Source organism: Haemorhous mexicanus, chromosome 4 (genome assembly GCF_027477595.1).
Source record: "Haemorhous mexicanus isolate bHaeMex1 chromosome 4, bHaeMex1.pri, whole genome shotgun sequence".
NCBI lineage: Eukaryota > Metazoa > Chordata > Aves > Passeriformes > Fringillidae > Haemorhous > Haemorhous mexicanus.
The window spans coordinates 59,028,800-59,047,537 of record NC_082344.1 but is presented as its reverse complement, the minus strand read 5'-3'; the positions used below and the strand labels follow the sequence as shown (position 1 = coordinate 59,047,537).

At 39.7% G+C, this 18,738-nt stretch overlaps 1 protein-coding gene across 1 annotated transcript; it reads right to left on the bottom strand.

The window, feature by feature from the left end:
* Positions 1-11,305: 11,305 nt before the first annotated feature.
* On the bottom strand, positions 11,306-18,528 carry CCKAR (cholecystokinin A receptor). Its single transcript, XM_059845643.1, has 5 exons — positions 18,112-18,528; positions 17,115-17,366; positions 14,772-15,033; positions 13,030-13,157; positions 11,306-12,406 (listed from the first exon to the last, which is right to left on the bottom strand). Exons 1-5 carry the CDS (start codon positions 18,233-18,235, stop codon positions 11,880-11,882), a joined length of 1,293 nt encoding a protein of 430 aa, XP_059701626.1. The 5' UTR covers positions 18,236-18,528; the 3' UTR covers positions 11,306-11,879.
* Positions 18,529-18,738: the final 210 nt, after the last annotated feature.

Genomic DNA, 18,738 nt, shown 5'->3' with positions numbered 1-18,738 from the left:
CTACAGGTTTTTAGCTGAGGGGGGCACAGTTTAGAACCGTCTAAAGTTGTAAATTCTTTGACTTTAGAAACCCTTTGATTTTTATTTATATTTTAATTATATTTTCTGCCATGTTGCTCCCTTACCTATGTTCATTTAAACCTTCAGTCTTCTCGTTCTATTTGCTGATCTGTTCACTGGTGAAAGTTGTCTATTTCCACCTCTGTGAATCCCAATGGGTGTGTTCACAGGCAAGCTGGGGCCTTGTGCTATTGCAGCTACTTCTGTGCCCAACCTCCATCTCATCTTTCTGCTTTAGCTTCTCCTGAGTGACTTGACTTGGAAGCCTTCAGCATTTACACCTAACAGCAACTGCATTCATCTGTTCATTGCTATACCAGTACATTACAACATTTCAGTAAATTGCCATCTGTTGGCCATCAAAATAAGGATTTTGATACAGAAGCTGCAGCCTTGCAGACCATATCATCAGAATCCTTCCAAGAGCTTCATAGTTCTGTTTGGAGAATAACCTCAATAGTTACATAAAAGATAGAAGCACAGATCTATACATACTATGTTTTCTGTCTTAAAATTACCTGTTTTAATAACTAGCTGGTGACAAACAGAAACATAGTTCTTAAAATCTCCAAGTGAGTTTAGGGGACTTTGGTTTTGGTGTTTTTTTTCCTTTCTTTTTTTTTTTATGAGACAGTTTGTTCTAATGTTTCTTCTTGATTTTAATAATTTTAATAAAATTGTACATGATCTGTTAAAATCCAGCCAAAGTATCTGCTGTGAAATGGGATGTGATCCTGAGATCCACGTTGGTAGTGTCATTATGCATATAAAATGTGACAGCAGTGCCTTCCAACTTCATTGCTCTGTGTCCAAGTATCTGCATGATAGTTCTGTGTGTGCAGTGTAATTGCAGAGTTTAGTTCAGGGCTAGCTATAAATACATCTTTATCTGCATAAGCATGTCTTGTGCAACACCGTGTAGATACACATACCAAAAAACCCAGACGCAAATAGTTGGTTTGTATCCTGTTTGCCCTATTTTACTTTGTTGCTGTTTGTTCTCTCTTAGGTGTGCTTCAGATTCCGTTTTAGTTCTTTCATTGGCAACAGTTTTTCATTGTGGAAATTGGGAAGGGCAGTGGAGGATTCATAGTGATTGAATTTACTGCCTTAAAAATGTAATTGCAACTTTTCCAAAAATGTGAGCGACTTAGATTTTAACACGGAAGAAATCATTAGGTTAGGAAGTAGCATGTCTGATTTTTAGTGTCCTCATCTTAGTCCTAAGGCAAAGTGTTTCTATGCTTTGCCTTTGAAAGAAATAATTTTAAATTTTTTGCACTGTTTAGTGTAGTTCTGGGTAATTCTTAGTTTGCCAGAATGAGAAAACAAGCACTTCAGTGGTGTACAGACAAAACAACTGCTGCAGCGTTGCATCTTGGTGTCAGTGCAGTTTGTAGCACAGCACCTGCTGCTGTTAGGAGAGGAAGTGAGTGGTCCTGTTGTTCCTTTACCCTGGCTCTGCTTTTAGAGGAGGTGCAGCCTGGTCATTTCCAGCATTGTGGTGAGGTGTGGTTGCTAAGGTGGCACAGGCTGGCAGTCTGCAGGAATGCACAGCAGGATGCCTTATGAAGCCATAAAAGGTGTTAAATCTTGTGCATTGACCATATAGACAGCTAGCACAACATTCTCAACAAAGGAGGAGTTTGGTTTAATTTTGTTCCAGTGGAAATGTCTTGTGGCTCTGCTGTGGCGATTACTCACCAGTTACTGCAAATTTCAGAAGAGAGATCTGAGAAAATTAAACTATTCTTGAAGGATCTGACATGGATTGATCTTTCTTTGGGCTTTTGTACCTTCCTTGTGAGTCCTGCTGCTGCTCCATACTGCTTTTTACAGCATTCCAGGGCTTAAGGAGCCATCTGCCTTTTGGACTGTGCTTGGTGTGGTAACCTCAGGCGTGAGGCTGATGTTGAGTTATCTTCCCAGTTTCACACATTCAGAAAGCTTTGCACTTCTAAATCAACTTTTTGGTAAACAGTTTTACCTTGGAGATTTAATAGATATGGAAATCAAACTGTGGTCTGAAAAAAAATGGTTTATTCTTCATTTAATTTAGAAATAATGTTGATAAGGACAATTCCTTACTTTGGGAGGATAAATGCAATTGGTGAGTGTTTAGACTTTCAAATACAGCTCCACTTTTGACCAAGTGGTTCCTTTTTCAGGTTAATAATAATTTTGTGCTATTTATTCAAAGAAAAAAACCCTAATCTGATTTTTATTGTTGGTCTATATTTCTGCCTTCAGATACCTTGGCTGTCATGAAACAAGTGAGTTTCATGCTAAAACTTATGATCTGGGTGTCTTTATCCCCTGGATGTCTTCCAGATCTAGTGCTTGAATTAATAAGTTTTTATAAAATTCTATTTTTGCACATCTTTTTACTGTCAGCTTACAGGTAAACTTGTTGAAAATAGATGCTGGCTACCAAGATAAATGTGTTAAATTAGAAAACAAAGAATTTCATCTCCTCTCACTGGATTTTAGTATGGTGCAACAATAAACTAGGCTTACTACCTACATGGGGTTGTTTTCACATCAAGGAGAAAATCGAAATATGTCATAGCTTTTAAAAATGATACAAAGATCTCTGCAGCATATCCCTCTTCAGCCACCTTGAGGGATACAGGTATGAAATATGGTAGAGTTTTGCCATTCATCTGCTGGAATCTGAAAAACCTTTATTAATCAGTTGCACATTATTCACATTACAATCTAACAAATACTACAGTCTAACTTCTTTCTCTCACCTGTACTTGCATTTACTTGTTTAAACCAATTCTTTGCAGCTGGTCGTATTAGAATAGGCACTAACAATATTTACCTTGTTTTTCAGTTTATTCTGTATATGTGACTGAAAACTTCCAATTGTATAGACATGTATAGAGAGAGAGTGATTCATGTAGGACAAGAGGATGGGCTGTTAAAAATCCACACATGAAATCCCTCTGTTGAGTACCAGACGTAGCCTTGGTGACCAGAACTTAGGAATCATTTTGTTCTAAATCCTGGTGATGTAAAATGGGAAAAATTAAATAACAGACTAATGATAATTACAATTCAGTGTACTGCTGGACTGTACCAGAACCGAGTTAAAAATTATCATTCTCTAGCAGTTCATTGTTCTTGATAAACTGTCAAGGGCTCAAATATAAAATATCAAATCATATACAAGATACCTACTAAAAAAACTCAGGCATGTGCCCCATCCAAGTTGAAATTGTCTTGAGTTTATCTAATCTTAACTAATTTGATGTGTTTTGCCAGGGTCAGAGAGAGCCAGTCTAAAAATAAAATTTAAAAAAAGGGGGAAAATGGTAAAGAAAAAATTCTGGTCAAGATAGTGACTTCAGATGCAAAGTTGGGGTGCATCTTACTAAAATAATATTTCTCTAGAGATGCTTTCCTTGTTTTTTTAATAAAGAATAGTTTATAGATGTTGATAAAGCATAAGACCAGAGGCTGTAAAGTCTGTCTTCCATCTTAACCATTTAGTGAGTCCATCTTGCCTGGAATGGAGCCAAATCCCTTTTCTGAAGCAGAAAGGACTAAAATCTGGTTCTCTCTCACCTTAAATCAGAATTTCTGTCTTGGGTAATAAGAGCTTTCTTCCTGCCAAAAAAAAAAAAAAATTAACTCTGACTGGCTTATCTTTATAAAAAATTTTTCTATTGGGTAGTTTAATAGGAAAGCTCCTGAAGAACTCTCACTTCTCTTAATTTCCCAGCTGGAGTTGAACTGTTCAAGGAATGAATTATATTCCTGAGATGGAGAAATACGAATTATTTTGTGTGCACAAATGAAAACTCATGTTAACTGAGGATGCTGAAGAACCATTACCTTTAGCACTTGCAAGTCCTCAGTAAGGATCTGGATGTGGCAGGCCTTAAGCAAAAATGCAAGGGCTAAAAGTGTATTTGTGTATAAGGGAAAATGGGGGCTACTGAACTTCAAGCTGCAGCTGCTGCCTGGAAAACCCCTGCTCTGGCAATTGTTGGATGAGGAATTAGCCAGTGGTCTGCTGGGTCTCTACTTGGTAAGGCACCTAAATAATAAGTCGGTCTGGTCATCAGCTGAGCTTTTGAATGGAGATATGCAGGGGTCTCAGCTTGGAGGCAGAGCTAAAAGTTCATTAGAAAAGTGAAAGAATTGTTTCCTTGTAAATGATACAAATGCTCCACTGCCTTGCTGCAGCACTAAATCTGTTCTGCCTGCTCAAAATGCCATGAAAAATAATAACGGACGAAGCCTGAACCTTGACTGGTCCAATGGACTCTCTGCTTCTGTGGCCTTCCAAGCCCCACCCTCAGCACAGATGGGTGTTTTGGGCTATAATTAAATCCTGATGGACACGCCCAGAATAGGATTCTGGGCAGATGTATTTGTGACTAGTGTAGACAAACACTTGCAAACAAATACACAATTTCTTCTTGGACACTGAGAGTAAAGGGGGAGTTGTGTTTTATGGATATAGTAGTTTACACTTGTGATAGAATCTGCAAATGTAAGCCCAAGATTGTTTGCAGAGCTGCTGTTTGGGAACAAGCAGGTTACATGGCACTGACCTAGTCTGAGTTTGAAGTAGAAGTAGCTAATAAATGTGTAAAAGTTTTCCAGATCATCATCAGCACCTCAGGTATTGTGCACCTTTATTTATACCATTTCTTGCAAGATAGAGCTATTCCTTTCTGAACATTTCTGCTGCAGGTGTAAACTACCTCATCCACTCACCCACACCAAAAGACTTTAAATGTCTGCATTTTAGGCTAATTTCCTCTCTAACACAGATGCCATCTATGTACTCAGTGGCCTCCTGCTTCATCAGGTGCTAAAAATTTTAATCTCCTCTTGCCTTGCTGCCCAAACCTTCACCCTCCTTAATGATGCATAAGTATGTGCTGTCACTCCTTCCTTGCAATTTATTGCAGAGAGTGATATCTGGAAAATATATTTGTCTCCCCTTATTTTCAGTGGGCTGCTCCTACCAGGTAATTAGTCATCACATCTCACTTCACCCCACAGAAAGAGCTGAAGGGCCCAAATGCAAGAAACCAAAAAGTGCAAGATGGTCCAACAATTGTGAACAGTAATTTGTCAAGGCAGACATGGAAATCCTGAAATATTAATAAAATTAACCTTTTAAATTTGATGAAGCTGACTGCAATGCATCAGGAGAAGCAAGCAAAAATTGCTTTAGTTTCCTGGATACAAAAAAACAGTGGTTTTGTTGGTGACCTGTGTGTGAGATACTCCCCAAGGAAAAGGGGAATTGTTGGAATTAGACATCAGTTATAGGAGGTGAAAGAGGAAGATTGATGTTAAAGCTATGAAGCAAAGTAGAAGGACCTCAAGCCAGATGTGAAATTTTGCAGTATTAAAAATTGAAAAAAAAAAAAAAAAGAGTGGGTGTAAATTTACTTGATGGTGTAAGTAAAAAGCAGGTGTTCCCAAATGTCCCTCCTTCAAAGCCCTCCCGCCTGCTACCTACGATAGCTGATCACACAGGTGGGGAGGCTCTCACAGACACAGCACAGTGCTCAAGAGCACTTGCACAAATAATGTTCCTCCTGAGAGGACCAAGGACAAATGTAAGTAAATAACAATTCTTGGCACACAAGGAGAGCCTGAAGTTGCACAGATGGCTGCATTTGAGCCCACAAGCACATGGAAATAATATCAAAGTTCTTCAGTTTTTTTATGTGTTAGTAGATTAGAAAACATTATTCAAACTACATTTGGAGGAAGCACAGACACAACAGGAATCAGTTATAAAATTGCATTTTGGTAAGTTTATATTAATTTAGAAATGTTACTTTTGGTAGAGTTAGGAGAATAATTGAACCCTCAAGGCACTGTAGCCTAAGCAGACACATGGGTTTGAAAATTATTATCTAGCAAAGCCAGGTGGTAGCACCAAGATGCACAGCAGACTGCTGTTGGCCATCCTCAAAATGAGGACACAGAAGCTCTGTGGTGAAAAAGAGCTTTAGAAAAGTGAGCTGGAGGTGAGGCAAGAGAGGCACCTCTTCTTTCTAGTGTAATGTTAGTTACTGGTACTATTAAATGCAAACAGCACAGTTTGGGGAGGGGTTTGGTTGTGGGGTTTTTTGGTTTCCTTTTAAAATAATCCTTTGCTTCATTAGGTAGTTGTTTTTCTTCTTACTGCAACTGTTTTTTTAGTTCTGTGAAGCCTTTGTCACTGCTATTCTGTCTGATGGAGTATCATGCTCCTGGAGGCTGCCTCTCACCATGGCAATGGTAGCAGAGGTGAGCTCTGTGTTGGCTGGTGGACAAGAAGGGGAGGAACAACTCCTGAATTAATTTCAGTGCCATACATGTAGTGTTCTTTTTCCTTTTTGCATGTGGCAGGACCATCTTTTGGGATGCCAACAGGAAAAACAACTCCAAAGACAGAGTATCTTAGATGACATTGCCATCCTCATATTCCTTTTTAATAACAGTAAGCCAGCCACAGCAACACTGCCAGATGTCCCCACAGGGCTATGGGCTGAGATTTGAGCCAGTTGCAGAACAAGGAGCATCTCTGGTTGCTCCACACCTACCTTCAGTTTAGCTATGAGATCCTGAGCATCTCAGTTGTTAGAAGGACCATAGCAGGTTTGTAGGAGTCAATGCAATGTTCCCAGCCGGCTGCAAAGTTCTCTCTTGGGCATTGTTATCTGTTTAGCAAAGCTTCCCCTGTGGTTTCACCTCTGTGTGTCATTCTTCACTTGGTCAGGGATGAGGCCTCTTAGCAGTTGCTAAATATTCTTATAACAAGGCCCTGAGCCAATGTCCATTCAATAATAATAAAAAAATTGTCTCTGACAGCAAGCAAAGTACGTGAGTAGTTCCCTTCTTGTGAATTTAGGTTCTGTGCATGTGACTTTTCTTCATGCCTGTTTTATAATTCTGGTGTTTGTATGACTTTCAAGGACCTATGCAGTGATTTTTGTCTACTGTATTAAATCAGACTTTGTATATAAGTTGCATTTCTTTATTGTAACAGGAAATATTTTTTAAAATTTTAGTAACTGTCAAAATTGCAGGACATCAATTAACTCGTGTTTACCCCATAGGGGATGATTCCTACTTGATGTTTACTACCAGCTGATGCTAATGAATTTGCTTTGTTCTTGTCTCACTTTACAGTGGAACAACTGACATCTTGCTAGCTCAAAGTCAGCTTTTTGGACACAACTGGGAGTGGAAGCCAAGAAAACTCTTCATGAAATAGTTATCTGTGAAGATGCAGACAAATAGCTCCTAGCAGGGATGAATTGCCATTAGGCAGCAAAACAGGAGTTTTACAATTCATGAAGATTTCCTTTACATTTTTTTCTTTAGGAGGTACCCAAGGCAGCCCAACAAGCATTGCAGAAGGAAAAAATAAAACCAGGTAATTCTAGAAGTTGAGGTTTTTATTCACACTGAGAGAGAAATTCTGGCATGTTAAAAGCACACATTACTGTGCTGTACATAACCCCTGGGAGAAGACCTGGGTGCATGCTGGATGGATGGTGCATAAAGGCTGAAGCTGTTTAACTGAAATTAATAATGCATATAGAAAAATTGACTGGAAAACTGTGGCCAGAGGGTGAACAAACTGCTGACCTACATGCAGATCTGAGTGAAGTGGTATTTGGTTGGTCTGTGTTATATTTGAAGTGAAGAGCAAAACATTTTACAGGCAAATAAAACCCAACCAAAAGTCCAAAATTTCATTTTATACTCTCTACCGCTCTGTCTCTGATGCTGTAATAAAAAGGCTACAGCCTCTGCTCTCACAGAAACCTTTACCAAATTCAAAACCATTAGATTTTATCTCTATACTTTCCTTTTGAGAATAGGCATCTTTTACCACCAGAAACCCTCACTTTAGCTCAACAGCCATTTCAGTATTGATTGATCCTGAAGTCCTCTATTCCAGGCCAGAAAAGCACTGTGATGAACCATGGTGGGTGCTCTGGGGCTGCACTGTGATGAGCCATGGTGGGTGCTCTGGGGCTGCACTGTGAGGAACCATGGTGGGTGCTCTGGGGCTGCACTGTGATGAACCATGGTGGGTGCTCTGGGGCTGCGCTGTGAGGAACCATGGTGGGTGCTCTGGGGTCGCACCATTCTTGAGCTCAGAGGCAGGAGGAACAGGAGGGGCTGCAGGAGCAGGTGGGATCACAGACAAGATCTCCACTTTGCCAAGAAGGGCTTGGTGATATTGGAAAAGAGGCCATGACTTATAAAAGGGGTGTAAACCTTTAGTGGCTGGAGTTCCAAATCCACATACAGCTTTCCATTAAGGGCATTAAGGTATTTTGCCCTGGCAATATTGAAATACCTTTCCTTTGACCTCTCACCAAGTCCTGTATTTAGCAGTATTGTAAGGCATCAGTATTAAAGCATGCCCTAATAATAGAGGTTGCAAGTAATAGTGACAGAAGTATCAAAGGAGGATCAGGGTGTAATTAATGCTCCACTTTTGTTTCCTGAACTGGCACATCCTGCTTGTTAGAGAGCCGGCGTTCAAGAGCCTCTGTGCAAGCTCAGCTGTGGGAGTGTAGGAGGGATTGCAGAGCTGCTGTGTTGTGGGCAGGATGTATTGCTTGGAGAAATGTGCTCCAGGAGTCTGTCAGCCAGAGATGATAGGGGAAATGAAGATGAGAGTGCTTTCTGGGAAAGTAAATCTGGGAAGGAAAATAAACCTGTCAAAGAGAAAAAAAATCATCTAGCAATTGGTGGTGTTGGGAAAGTAACCTAGAGACTGAGAAGCATGCTGAAGAAAAATCAGTTGGTGTCATGCAGCTGAAAGAGATAAGAGAAAGAAGGGGAGGGGGGAAGCCCTGGGATTTGGGAGAAAGGGAAAGAAGATAAAAACTTCTGAGATTTATGGACATTATGCGCCTGGAAATTCATTGGTTTGCCATTTGTCTGCTACATCTGGAAAACAGTTTGCTTTAAGCGGGATACTGCTTGTAGTAGATAGGATTTTTCTCCACAACCCCTGTAAACTACTGCTAAAATGAGAAAATTTCCTAGGCTGTTTTTATTTTGGTGTGTTTATTCCACCCATATTTATTGCTGAAGATACCTTTCCAATGACATCAGCATCTCAATTAAAGCCACTGGGAAGATGCCATGATTCTTTAACAATGAAAAGGAAACATTTGGACCCAGGAATGACTTCTGCAATGCACAGATCAGGAAAAATGGCATTAAGATGTAGAAGGGCTGAAATTTCCTGTGCTAGGAGACCAGGGCAGAAAAATACAAAATGACTGGATTGCTATATTGCATTTTAAAAGCTTAATTCCTAATTCTTGCTGGAATTTGACATAAGGCTTGTGGCGTAGGGAGCCTGATCAAAAGAAATATTGTGTTGATATAACAAGAAAATAGGTGTAGAGGGGGCAATGGAGGGGACGAGTGACGCACACACAGATGGGCCTTGGAGAAATGGCACATTTCAACCCTTCCCTGATTGTCTCCCAGCCACCACTCCATCAGGATCTTCCCCTGCCTTCCTCATTTCATCACCTCCAAATTGTGCTCCCTGACAGTTACGAGAAGGGAATCAATCAGAAACTCTGCTCCTTTCAGCTGCAGCTGCTGGAGGCCATGGGGGTCTGAGATCTGATTAAGGCATTGTTGAAAATAGCTTTTGGCTTTCATCTGAAACCACTATCCTCAGACCCAATCAGTGAGAGCAGGTGAGCAGTGCATGTCCTGTTATGTCACTCAGGTGACATAAGTGGTGCTGGAGAAGCTGCATTTATGAAAAGGAATTTGCTTTTGAAAGAGCACACAGAGCTGTGGTATGGGCTGTCCTGCAATACATCACATAGACAGCAATAGTCACATCCAGTATATTATTAACATGTGGAGGGTTTTTTTACTTAAACAACAATTTTTAAACTATTGCCTATAATTGATCCAGGCTTTCAAATGGTATAAAATACTTCACAAGTATGTTTTCTGCTGTCACTGTTCCACATAAATTCCAAAGCAGCTAAGTTTGTTCCTTCTGTTTCAGCACACAGGGCATGTTTGTAGAGGGTCTCAACATGTACCTGTAAATGAAGTAAAATTTTCATTTTATTGCTGTGAATTAAATCCCAAAATTTAATTTGTTGAGTATTTGCAAAAGGTCAGATCGATGTCAGGAGTCTCAGCACTCTTCCAGGAGCAGTGCCACTTTATTAAGTAGGCAGGCAAAACGTTGTTTCTATGGATTGTGCATAAATAGTGTTTAGAATTTTTTTTTTAATTTCCTGTCTGTGGACGAGCTGGATGGAAAAAAAAAATAATAGCTGAAGTTGTGTCCTAAGTTGTTAGGGTAAACCATTTCAGGCAATAATTGAGTGTAGAACATGGATCTGGGTCCTGGAACTCAGAGTATATTTCTAATTTAAAGTCATTCTGTAAAGAGATCAGATTTTCCTGATTAAAAACCTTGAGAGGGCTTATATTTAATATCCACATCTACATTCCACGCTGTGCTGAAATTTAATCTCTGTCTAATAACAAGGGTTTATAATGATATTGATTCAGCTAGAAGATAGAAACATCTCCAACAGGATATTTTCACAAACCAAAATAAGTGATGTAACTTCTCCACCTGAGTTCCACAGTGCAAAGGACAAGACCTGAACACCCACACTCACCTGTGTGCTGCACAGGAAAGAGACTGGATTCTTGCTCAACAAAGCACCAATAATTACATCATTCAAAGCTGTTCTACTCCATGTTGAATCTGTTTACAAGTACATGCAGTTGGAGAAAATAGCTGCTCCAAAGTTTAGAAAAACTGTTTTCTGACAAAGCCTTTCAGCCTTTGCTCATTGCATCTGCCCTTTCTGCCATTCTGCACCCAATGCCTTTATTTCCATGTTGGCAGTGCCATGCCTGAAGTGGCTGTGAACCAATTTGTGAAATGTGACTGCCATGAGCACCAGCCTTTGTCTTCAGTCCTGCCTCTTCTGTAACACACCTCTTTGCTTTATCCCAAGCATTCATCCATGTGCTTCCCACTGTGGAGATTTCCACACGAGCCTTTGTGGCTCATCTTAGACCCCACCACTTGCATATGTGGCTGCTTTCATCTGCACAGAAGAAAGCCATTTCTTTGTCCTTGTTCTGTGGGGTTTATATCAGTGAAAAATACATTAAATTATGTTAATTTATGCTATTGCCTGAGTGAAGAAAGCATTCCACCCACAAAGCCAATGATATTTATTTTTATTTTATTTTTTAAAAAGAAATTATTCTACTTAAGAGCATTAATTTCACACGGACAAGCCCATTCTCACCATTCCAGAATTCCCGTGAGAGCGGCACCAAGATTATCTGAACATGTATTAGCTCAGCTAAAAAAATGTGAAAAGATACTACAAATATAACAGAAAGATTTTTGCTTATGAGGCATAGCTAGTGAAGTGAAGACTGCATTACATATATTCATGTTTGAGAAGAATCTATTTGCATCTTTGAAATATCTTGAGATACTCAGAACTGCATCTGAAAACTGAGCAAAGCCATTGATGTAGAGGACACCCATTTTTGCAGTGGAATTTGTTACAAATAGAGCAACTTCTAAGGCTTTTCATAAAGTCCTTTATCTTCAGAGCTCCCTCCTTTGTACTTTTGAAGGGAAAGTGATTTAACACTCATACAGTGATAGCATCAATTTCCCATAAAATTCTTGCTGTGTTTACTGTCAGCTGAAGTGTTTCATTAACTCAGGGCTGAACGACGTTCAGCTGATGCCACAGTCACGTTCCAAGACCAGACCTTTCACCACTCATTGCCTCCCCTGGTGCAGCTCAGGGGGGTGCAGATGCAGACATGTGTGTGTAGGAACACTTGGAGAGGGAAGCCCTTGTCGTTTTCCCCTCCTCTTCATCGGCAGCCTCTCCCCGTGTGGCGGGGGGCTTTTGCCGGGCACAGCAGGTGAACGTGGCCAGGAAGGCCATGCGGAAACGCTTGTTCATGAAGCAGTAAATGATGGGGTTCACGCAGGCAGAAGTGTAGGACAGCAGGTGGATGAAGGAGATGGGAGCCCCCGAGAGACGCCGGTCGGCGGAAGCCGTGTCAAAGGCGCGCCAGGCATTGACACTGAAGATGGGAGTCCAGCAAATGAAAAACAAAACCACTATCACCATCAGCATACGGATGACAAGTTTCTTGGCCATTAAGTTGGCAGAAGAGCTGTTGCTTCTCACTCTCTCTATTTTGTTGTGGCTCATAGCAGAGAGCTGTTGCAACGGCATTTTCCTTTTTCTTTTGGTTTTGTTGAGGTAACATCCATCTCCATCCTCGTATTTGGCGCTGCAGGTACTTATTCTTCTTTCTGTACATATAAAGTGCTGTTTAAATAGTTGGCAAAATAGCTCTGAACAGTCGGCCAAATAACAAAATGAAGAATGCAGTCTAAGTCTAAATAAACAACATAATTCATAGCTGAGCAACTGTTGCAAAGAAAGCACTGGCCTGCTTCTGAGTCAGTCATGCTATCAGCTGCTCTGAATCCGCTGTCTCCCAATATTCTCACATCTTACTTCTGTACAAACTGATGCAAAAGGTGTAAGAATGTTGCTTAGTCCAGTATGGACAGAAGATAGTTTTCAAGATTATACGCTCCTACTTTAATTTGACAATTTTCATTGTGACATTTATTGACAAAAAATGATCCTCATCCATGGCCAGAAAAAAACCTTGGCATTTCTATAATAAATAAATTAGAAATTTTATGTATTCTGCCCAGAATCTTTGCAAACAAGCCGTAAGTAAGGTTTATTTGCTAATAGCAGTGTAACTGTAATCAAGAAATGCAGCGGGCAAGTTCAGGACATAACTGACCATAACGATCACTTTTGCAAGTAGAAAGCTTTCCTTTTACTAGCCTTAAAATGACTGCTCGCATCTTCAACTATAACTTAAAAAAGCCCACCCCAAACCAAATTGTTCTGTTACCTCGTGAAGATTTTCTCTGGCTGGCATCAAATTTTATTCCTCTGTAGAGTTCCAAAGAAATTAGACCATACGCAACCATCATTATAATCCCAGGAATAAGAAAGAGCGTGAGGAGCAGGAAAGTGTACCTAAGGAATCAAAAGACACACTGAGACTAGGGAATGGCAAAAAAACAGAAAAAGTCCTTTTTATAAACTGAGAATTAGAGAAGACAGGATTTCAAGATTTTTTTAATTTTTTTCATGCCAATACAAAATATCATTTTGACACCTCAGAAGTTTGAAGCTTCCTACTTCTCCTGCTTCCCTCAGAAAGGCACAGCAGGAAAAAGGCTATAATGGCCAAAAACCATCTTTCATCCCACCTATGCAGCCCAGAGGAGATGGGCACTCCCACAGCAGTTAAAGGGGGCAGAGGTTCTCTCTGCCCATGAGTGGGACTCCCTGCTGTAACCAGATGAGCATCGGATGCCCTGTAGTTTGGGTCAATGTAAAAATTGCCTTGCAGAAGCTAAATGAGCACCTGCTGATTCTTAAAGGGGTTCATATTTTAATGGCTGGACTCAATTATGTTAGAAGTCTTTTTCAATGCAAATTATTCTATTATTGTGCTTCAGAGAGATCTGACTTCCAAAGGGCCTTGGCACATGTGGGCAAAACCAGAGCAGCCACAACCTGGGTCTTCACCCCTGGAGCCATGAAGAGCTCCTGAGGAGGGATTCCAGGACTGGCAATCTCTCTGGTAAGGTAAGCAGCTTTTATGTGGTTTCACACAGGCTGCTCTCCTAGTCAGCTTCTCTGATGTGGTGACAAGCTGGGGAAATAATGATGTTTAAATGCATCCATGAGCCTGTGTGTCTCCTGCGCTTTGGTGCAAACTCAGTAACACACCTGGGAATCTGTAAGGAGACCACAGAGAAGAGAATTTGTCCTGTACACTTCCTCCTCATGCTGCCAAATACCTGAGACTACTACTGAAAGCATTAGAGTAACAGTTACTCTCTTTGTGGATATACCATACCAAAATGGTGCAGACTTTAATCTTTTTCCCAGTTCCAACTGACCTTCAGTGTCAAAAAAAAATCTTACGCTTTCTCAGTGCCAGTCAGTGTTTAGTCAACGTGCAAGGACATCACGTCTAAGTACTATTGCTGTTTGATAGTGCTGCTGTTTACCCTGCCTGGATGTGCAGGACTGGGAGCTTGTCTCTCCCCACTTCTCTCTGCCCCTATTCTCCATAAGGAACCAAAAGGATTCTCAAATGAGACATTTGCAGCTTCATATTCTACTTCTCTGCTACGGAGAACCTTCAAACAAATTAACAGGCAAGGCAGCACACAGAGGGGTTTGTCTCTATTTCTCAACAATTAATCAAGGATTTCTCGGAGAATGTTGAAGTTTACATGTAAATGAGTGAAAGCAGTATTCCTACTACAAGTGACAGATGATTTCTTTACTGAAAGAAAACCCCACTTTCAACAGTGATAGCTGGGGCTTGGCAGACCACTGTGTGAGAATCATTGCCCTTTTGGGCAGTCTTTCCTATGACAAGGGGAAAGTCACTCAAATGTCAAAATGTAAGCAGCTTAAAAATGTTGGGGTTTTCTTACATCTTAAATAAGAATAATAGAGTATAAACATTTGCTGAAGGTTAATACTTGATTTTTCATAGGCTTATTGCTACCATGAAATCCTGTTTTCCAGCAGATAATGACACATTTGCTGACAGCCAGATATTCTTACCAAGACTGTTGAACGACATCGCTTGGCCAAAGGAGCCGACACATATTTGCTGTGGTGTTGTTGTACTTGGTGAAAGGTACCAGTTTGCTGTAGATTGGGTATGGTGACATGATAATAAAGGACACACACCAGGTCGTAGCAATCACTTTCAGGGCATGAGATTTTGTCTGCCAGACCCTGGACTGCAGTGGTTTGCAAATGGCACTGTATCTCTCCAAAGATATGGCAACCAGGTTGAAGGTAGAGACACTTACAGAGACACCTATACATATAAAATAAAGAAAAAGGTTATCCTCTTCTTTCAAAGGTTATGTTATGTTCAAATGGTCCTGCTAGCTTGCTGTATGCATACAAAAATTTAAAAATATAGCAAACTATTTCTAAGCAAAAGTATTTATAAATGCCAGTCTGGTGAAGTCAGTGAAGAATGTGTGGGCAGTGGGTCTGGCTCTCCAGCCTGCTCCAGACTGATATTCCTGCTCTGTGCTTCTCTTGCTCCAAAAGTCCAAGAAAAAATACACACTCTGTCAAATCATAAAATTCTGGTAACAGGGAAAGAAGACAATTTTACTCTTAATTATTCTCTTTGCTACTGCGGTTTGTTCACTAATTGCACTGAAATTCAAACAAAGCATTTGAAATCAGTTAATTACCCTCTTAACACAGATGTTCACAGTCCCTTTTTTATTGTTTTAATTTTTATGACGTCCTGCTTGACTTGTGATCTGATTTTCTCATTCAAGAGAGTTAAATCTATTACAAATTTTTAATTAGATGCTAATGAAGTTACAAACAAGGAGAAAAAACGAAGTCATGAAGCAGAATCTCTGTCCTTCGAGTACCCTTAATTTCTTCTGTTCATATTTTATAAAATATATTGTGGTTGTCTGTGTTTCTGTCACTGAGGTGCCCAAGTACACCACTGTAAAATTATCAGTATTTCATCTTAACTTTGCCATAAATTTTCCTTTCAGTGAATGAGCTTTTATTTGTCTTTGTGAACATGTGTCAGACTATAAAATGCCAATATTGTTATGATTTGCCTTACAGAAATCATCTGTAATTGAAAATTTGTCTTTCTATATCTTAAAATGAAAAATTGAATATAGTTGATGCAATGGTTGTCAGTATCTGTCAGGTGATGCCTCTGTTACCTGGACATTTAGTGGGAAATCTTCTCTTTCTGGCTCGTAAAATAAACAGCTTCATAATGAGAAAATTTATGTTGGTCTATTTCACTGGATTTTTTATAAAATAATTTACACTGCATGCAATAAGAGGAAGATGACAATGCTTCAGTAATGTTTTAGGGTATTTGTGCCAGCAATTCATTGTAATTGTTTAAACATGGCCTTTAGTTTTATTGGTTTTATCTACAAAAAGATGTTGATTTCCCATTCGCACACTTTAAATGTGTACTTTCACATTACATCAAAGTTCTCAAGGGCATGGGTTGAAAAGGGACCTGAAGTTTCTGTAATCAACTAAGGGTCTCCCAAAGCAGCAGAAACTTTACATAATGTTCTCCTTTTTTTCTTTTTTTCCTTTTTCTTTTTCTTTTTCTTTTTCTTTTTCTTTTTCTTTTTCTTTTTCTTTTTCTTTTTCTTTTTCTTTTTCTTTGATTGGTTTTGTTTTGTTTTGTTTGTTTGGGGTTTTTTTTGGTTAAGAAACAAGCAAATGCAGAGGAAATATGAAAGTGAGACAAAAAAATCACTTACACACACATACACAACCCAGACATTTTGAAAGATCCTAGATCCTAGCTCCACACCAAAAGGAGTGTGGCAAGGCACAAAAAGTGATGCTTAATAAAGTCAGCCTCTAAAATCTAGATCTGTGTTTTATGGTCTTCTGGTGAGCTCTGATCACACCTGTTCTGTCCGCAAAGAGTACTTGCTCCAACTTCCAGCTCTGCAAATCACACCTATTTCTCTTTTCTTTTTTATGTATCACTGCTGCCAAAAATCTGTGGGTAAAATCTGCCCTTACTGAGTTTGTACAAGCCCATCATTTCTGGTGGGTGATCTGAACACTGACAAGAATCCTGTCAGTGATGGCTAAGCAAGTGCATGTGCTGGGTTCCACATTAAAGTTTGATCATGCAACATCTTCACATCCAGCAAAACACTTCTGTATGTCATTAAAGTTAAGTGTGTGTGCCTCTGTGTTGGATCAGAGCAAGGACACCAGAACCATGAAGATTTGCACTACAAAGTTGTTTCTTTGTAATACTGGTAACTTCAATGGTGGATGGAAACAATCAGCCTCTTACAGATCTTTAAATACCTTCTCACCTGTCTCATTAGTCAATCTTCAAAATAAGTATAAACTTCCCAGACTTACCCATGAAATAAGTGGCAGTTTTGCAAACAGCACTTCCAAAAATAAAATCTTTTAGCAGGTTGGGAATGAGGGTGAAAGGCATGCAGAAAAGGCAGAGCATCAGGTCACTGGCTGCTAGTGACAGCAGAAATGTGTTGGTGACTGTTCTCATCCGCTTGTTTCTTATCAGCACCGTAATCACCAGAATGTTCCCCAAAATGCTGAGCAGAAATATCAAGCAATACAGCAGAATCCGTATTATCTGATGCAAATCTGAAAATTGTCACAAGAAAAGATCAGTTACACAGTATTCAACTCAGATTAATATTATATATTTCAGCCTTTAATCAGAAAGTAAAGGCCTTTCTGTATTCAATTTTATGAAGGTTTATGTCTTTACACCAACAAAAAATCAGTGAAAGTGCTGAAATTCTTAAATGTATTCTGATCTACCTAAATTGCATAGCATTAATCTACAATATAAGCAATACAATGTACATTTGGAGAGTCAAATACAACTTCTTAAAGTATGTGCTTCTCATGCTACTGACTGTGCACCACTTACTCACCATGGGAGATCCTATTTTATGCAGAAGTAAGAAAAGATCAAGCAATCAAAAGACATTTTAATATATGGATTTTTTCAGCTTCAGAGTGCTATGATTTCATATTAAATCACTTTCATACATGGTATCAGATCTGATCACTCCATTGTTACTGAACTGAGTAAAAATCATGCTTCTCCAAGTTCTTAGCAGAGATGTTTGCATTTTGTGCTCCAAAGTGTTACTGTTTTAGTGTTCCATTATATACAAATTTTTTCCTAGTTCAATTTTGAACTTGAAAAACCAGCATATACTACATTTTTTGCTGCCTGTTTCTCGTACTAACTTAAAAGCAAGCAGTTGATTTTGCACTCTCTCAGAGAAAATGCCTTGCTTAGCTCTTTCTTTCTATAGTATCTCTGCATCCAGCTAGAACTAAAACTGCCTGGAAAAAATCAATTTTCCATACATACCTTTAGAAGGATAAGGTGCATCAGCCACACAGAAAAATGTGTCATTTTCCAAGATGATATCGCAGAGGAAATCAGTAATGTTGGTACCATTCCCAAGGAAGATACTAGCATCAACTATTTCCATTCTTCAGTATCCACAGGTTAGCTTTGACGAAGAAGAAGGTGGGTTTGTAACTATCTGCCCATGCTTTCAGTAAACAAGTGGTTTCTGAATGAAGTCTTCAGAAGAAATACAAGAGAGGCAGCTGTGCAAGGAAGCTGTTCTGACTCTCCAGCAGGAGCACCCAGCACACAGAGTCCTGTTCTGGCTGAACACGATTTATTCCAGAGGCACACATGGCCGTGCAGAAAAGCAAAGCGTGTGTGCACACACACACTCACACATATGCACACACACACTCACACACATCCCCCCGGGCACTTTTTAGATCCACCCTCTTCTGTTACTGCACTACTGTTGGGATTATAAACAGGCTAGAAAAAGATTACAGCATTAACCCCTTGCAAGATTGCTTCTACTCGTGTCTCTGCATTATTCCTCAGAGGCAGCCTGTTAGGTCACAGCCTATAAACGAGACCCAGTGAGTGAGGAGAGTGATAAATCTGTCTCTCAACTAACATTTAAAA

Coding starts and splice junctions, on each gene's coding strand:
- CCKAR (XM_059845643.1), bottom strand. CDS start 18,235: ATGGAAATAGTTGATGCTAGTATCTTCCTTGGGAATGGTACCAACATT. Junction 15,034..17,114: donor AACTGCCACTTATTTCATGG/GTAAGTCTGGGA, acceptor TTATATGTATAG/GTGTCTCTGTAAGTGTCTCT. Junction 13,158..14,771: donor GATGTCGTTCAACAGTCTTG/GTAAGAATATCT, acceptor TTGATTCCTTAG/GTACACTTTCCTGCTCCTCA.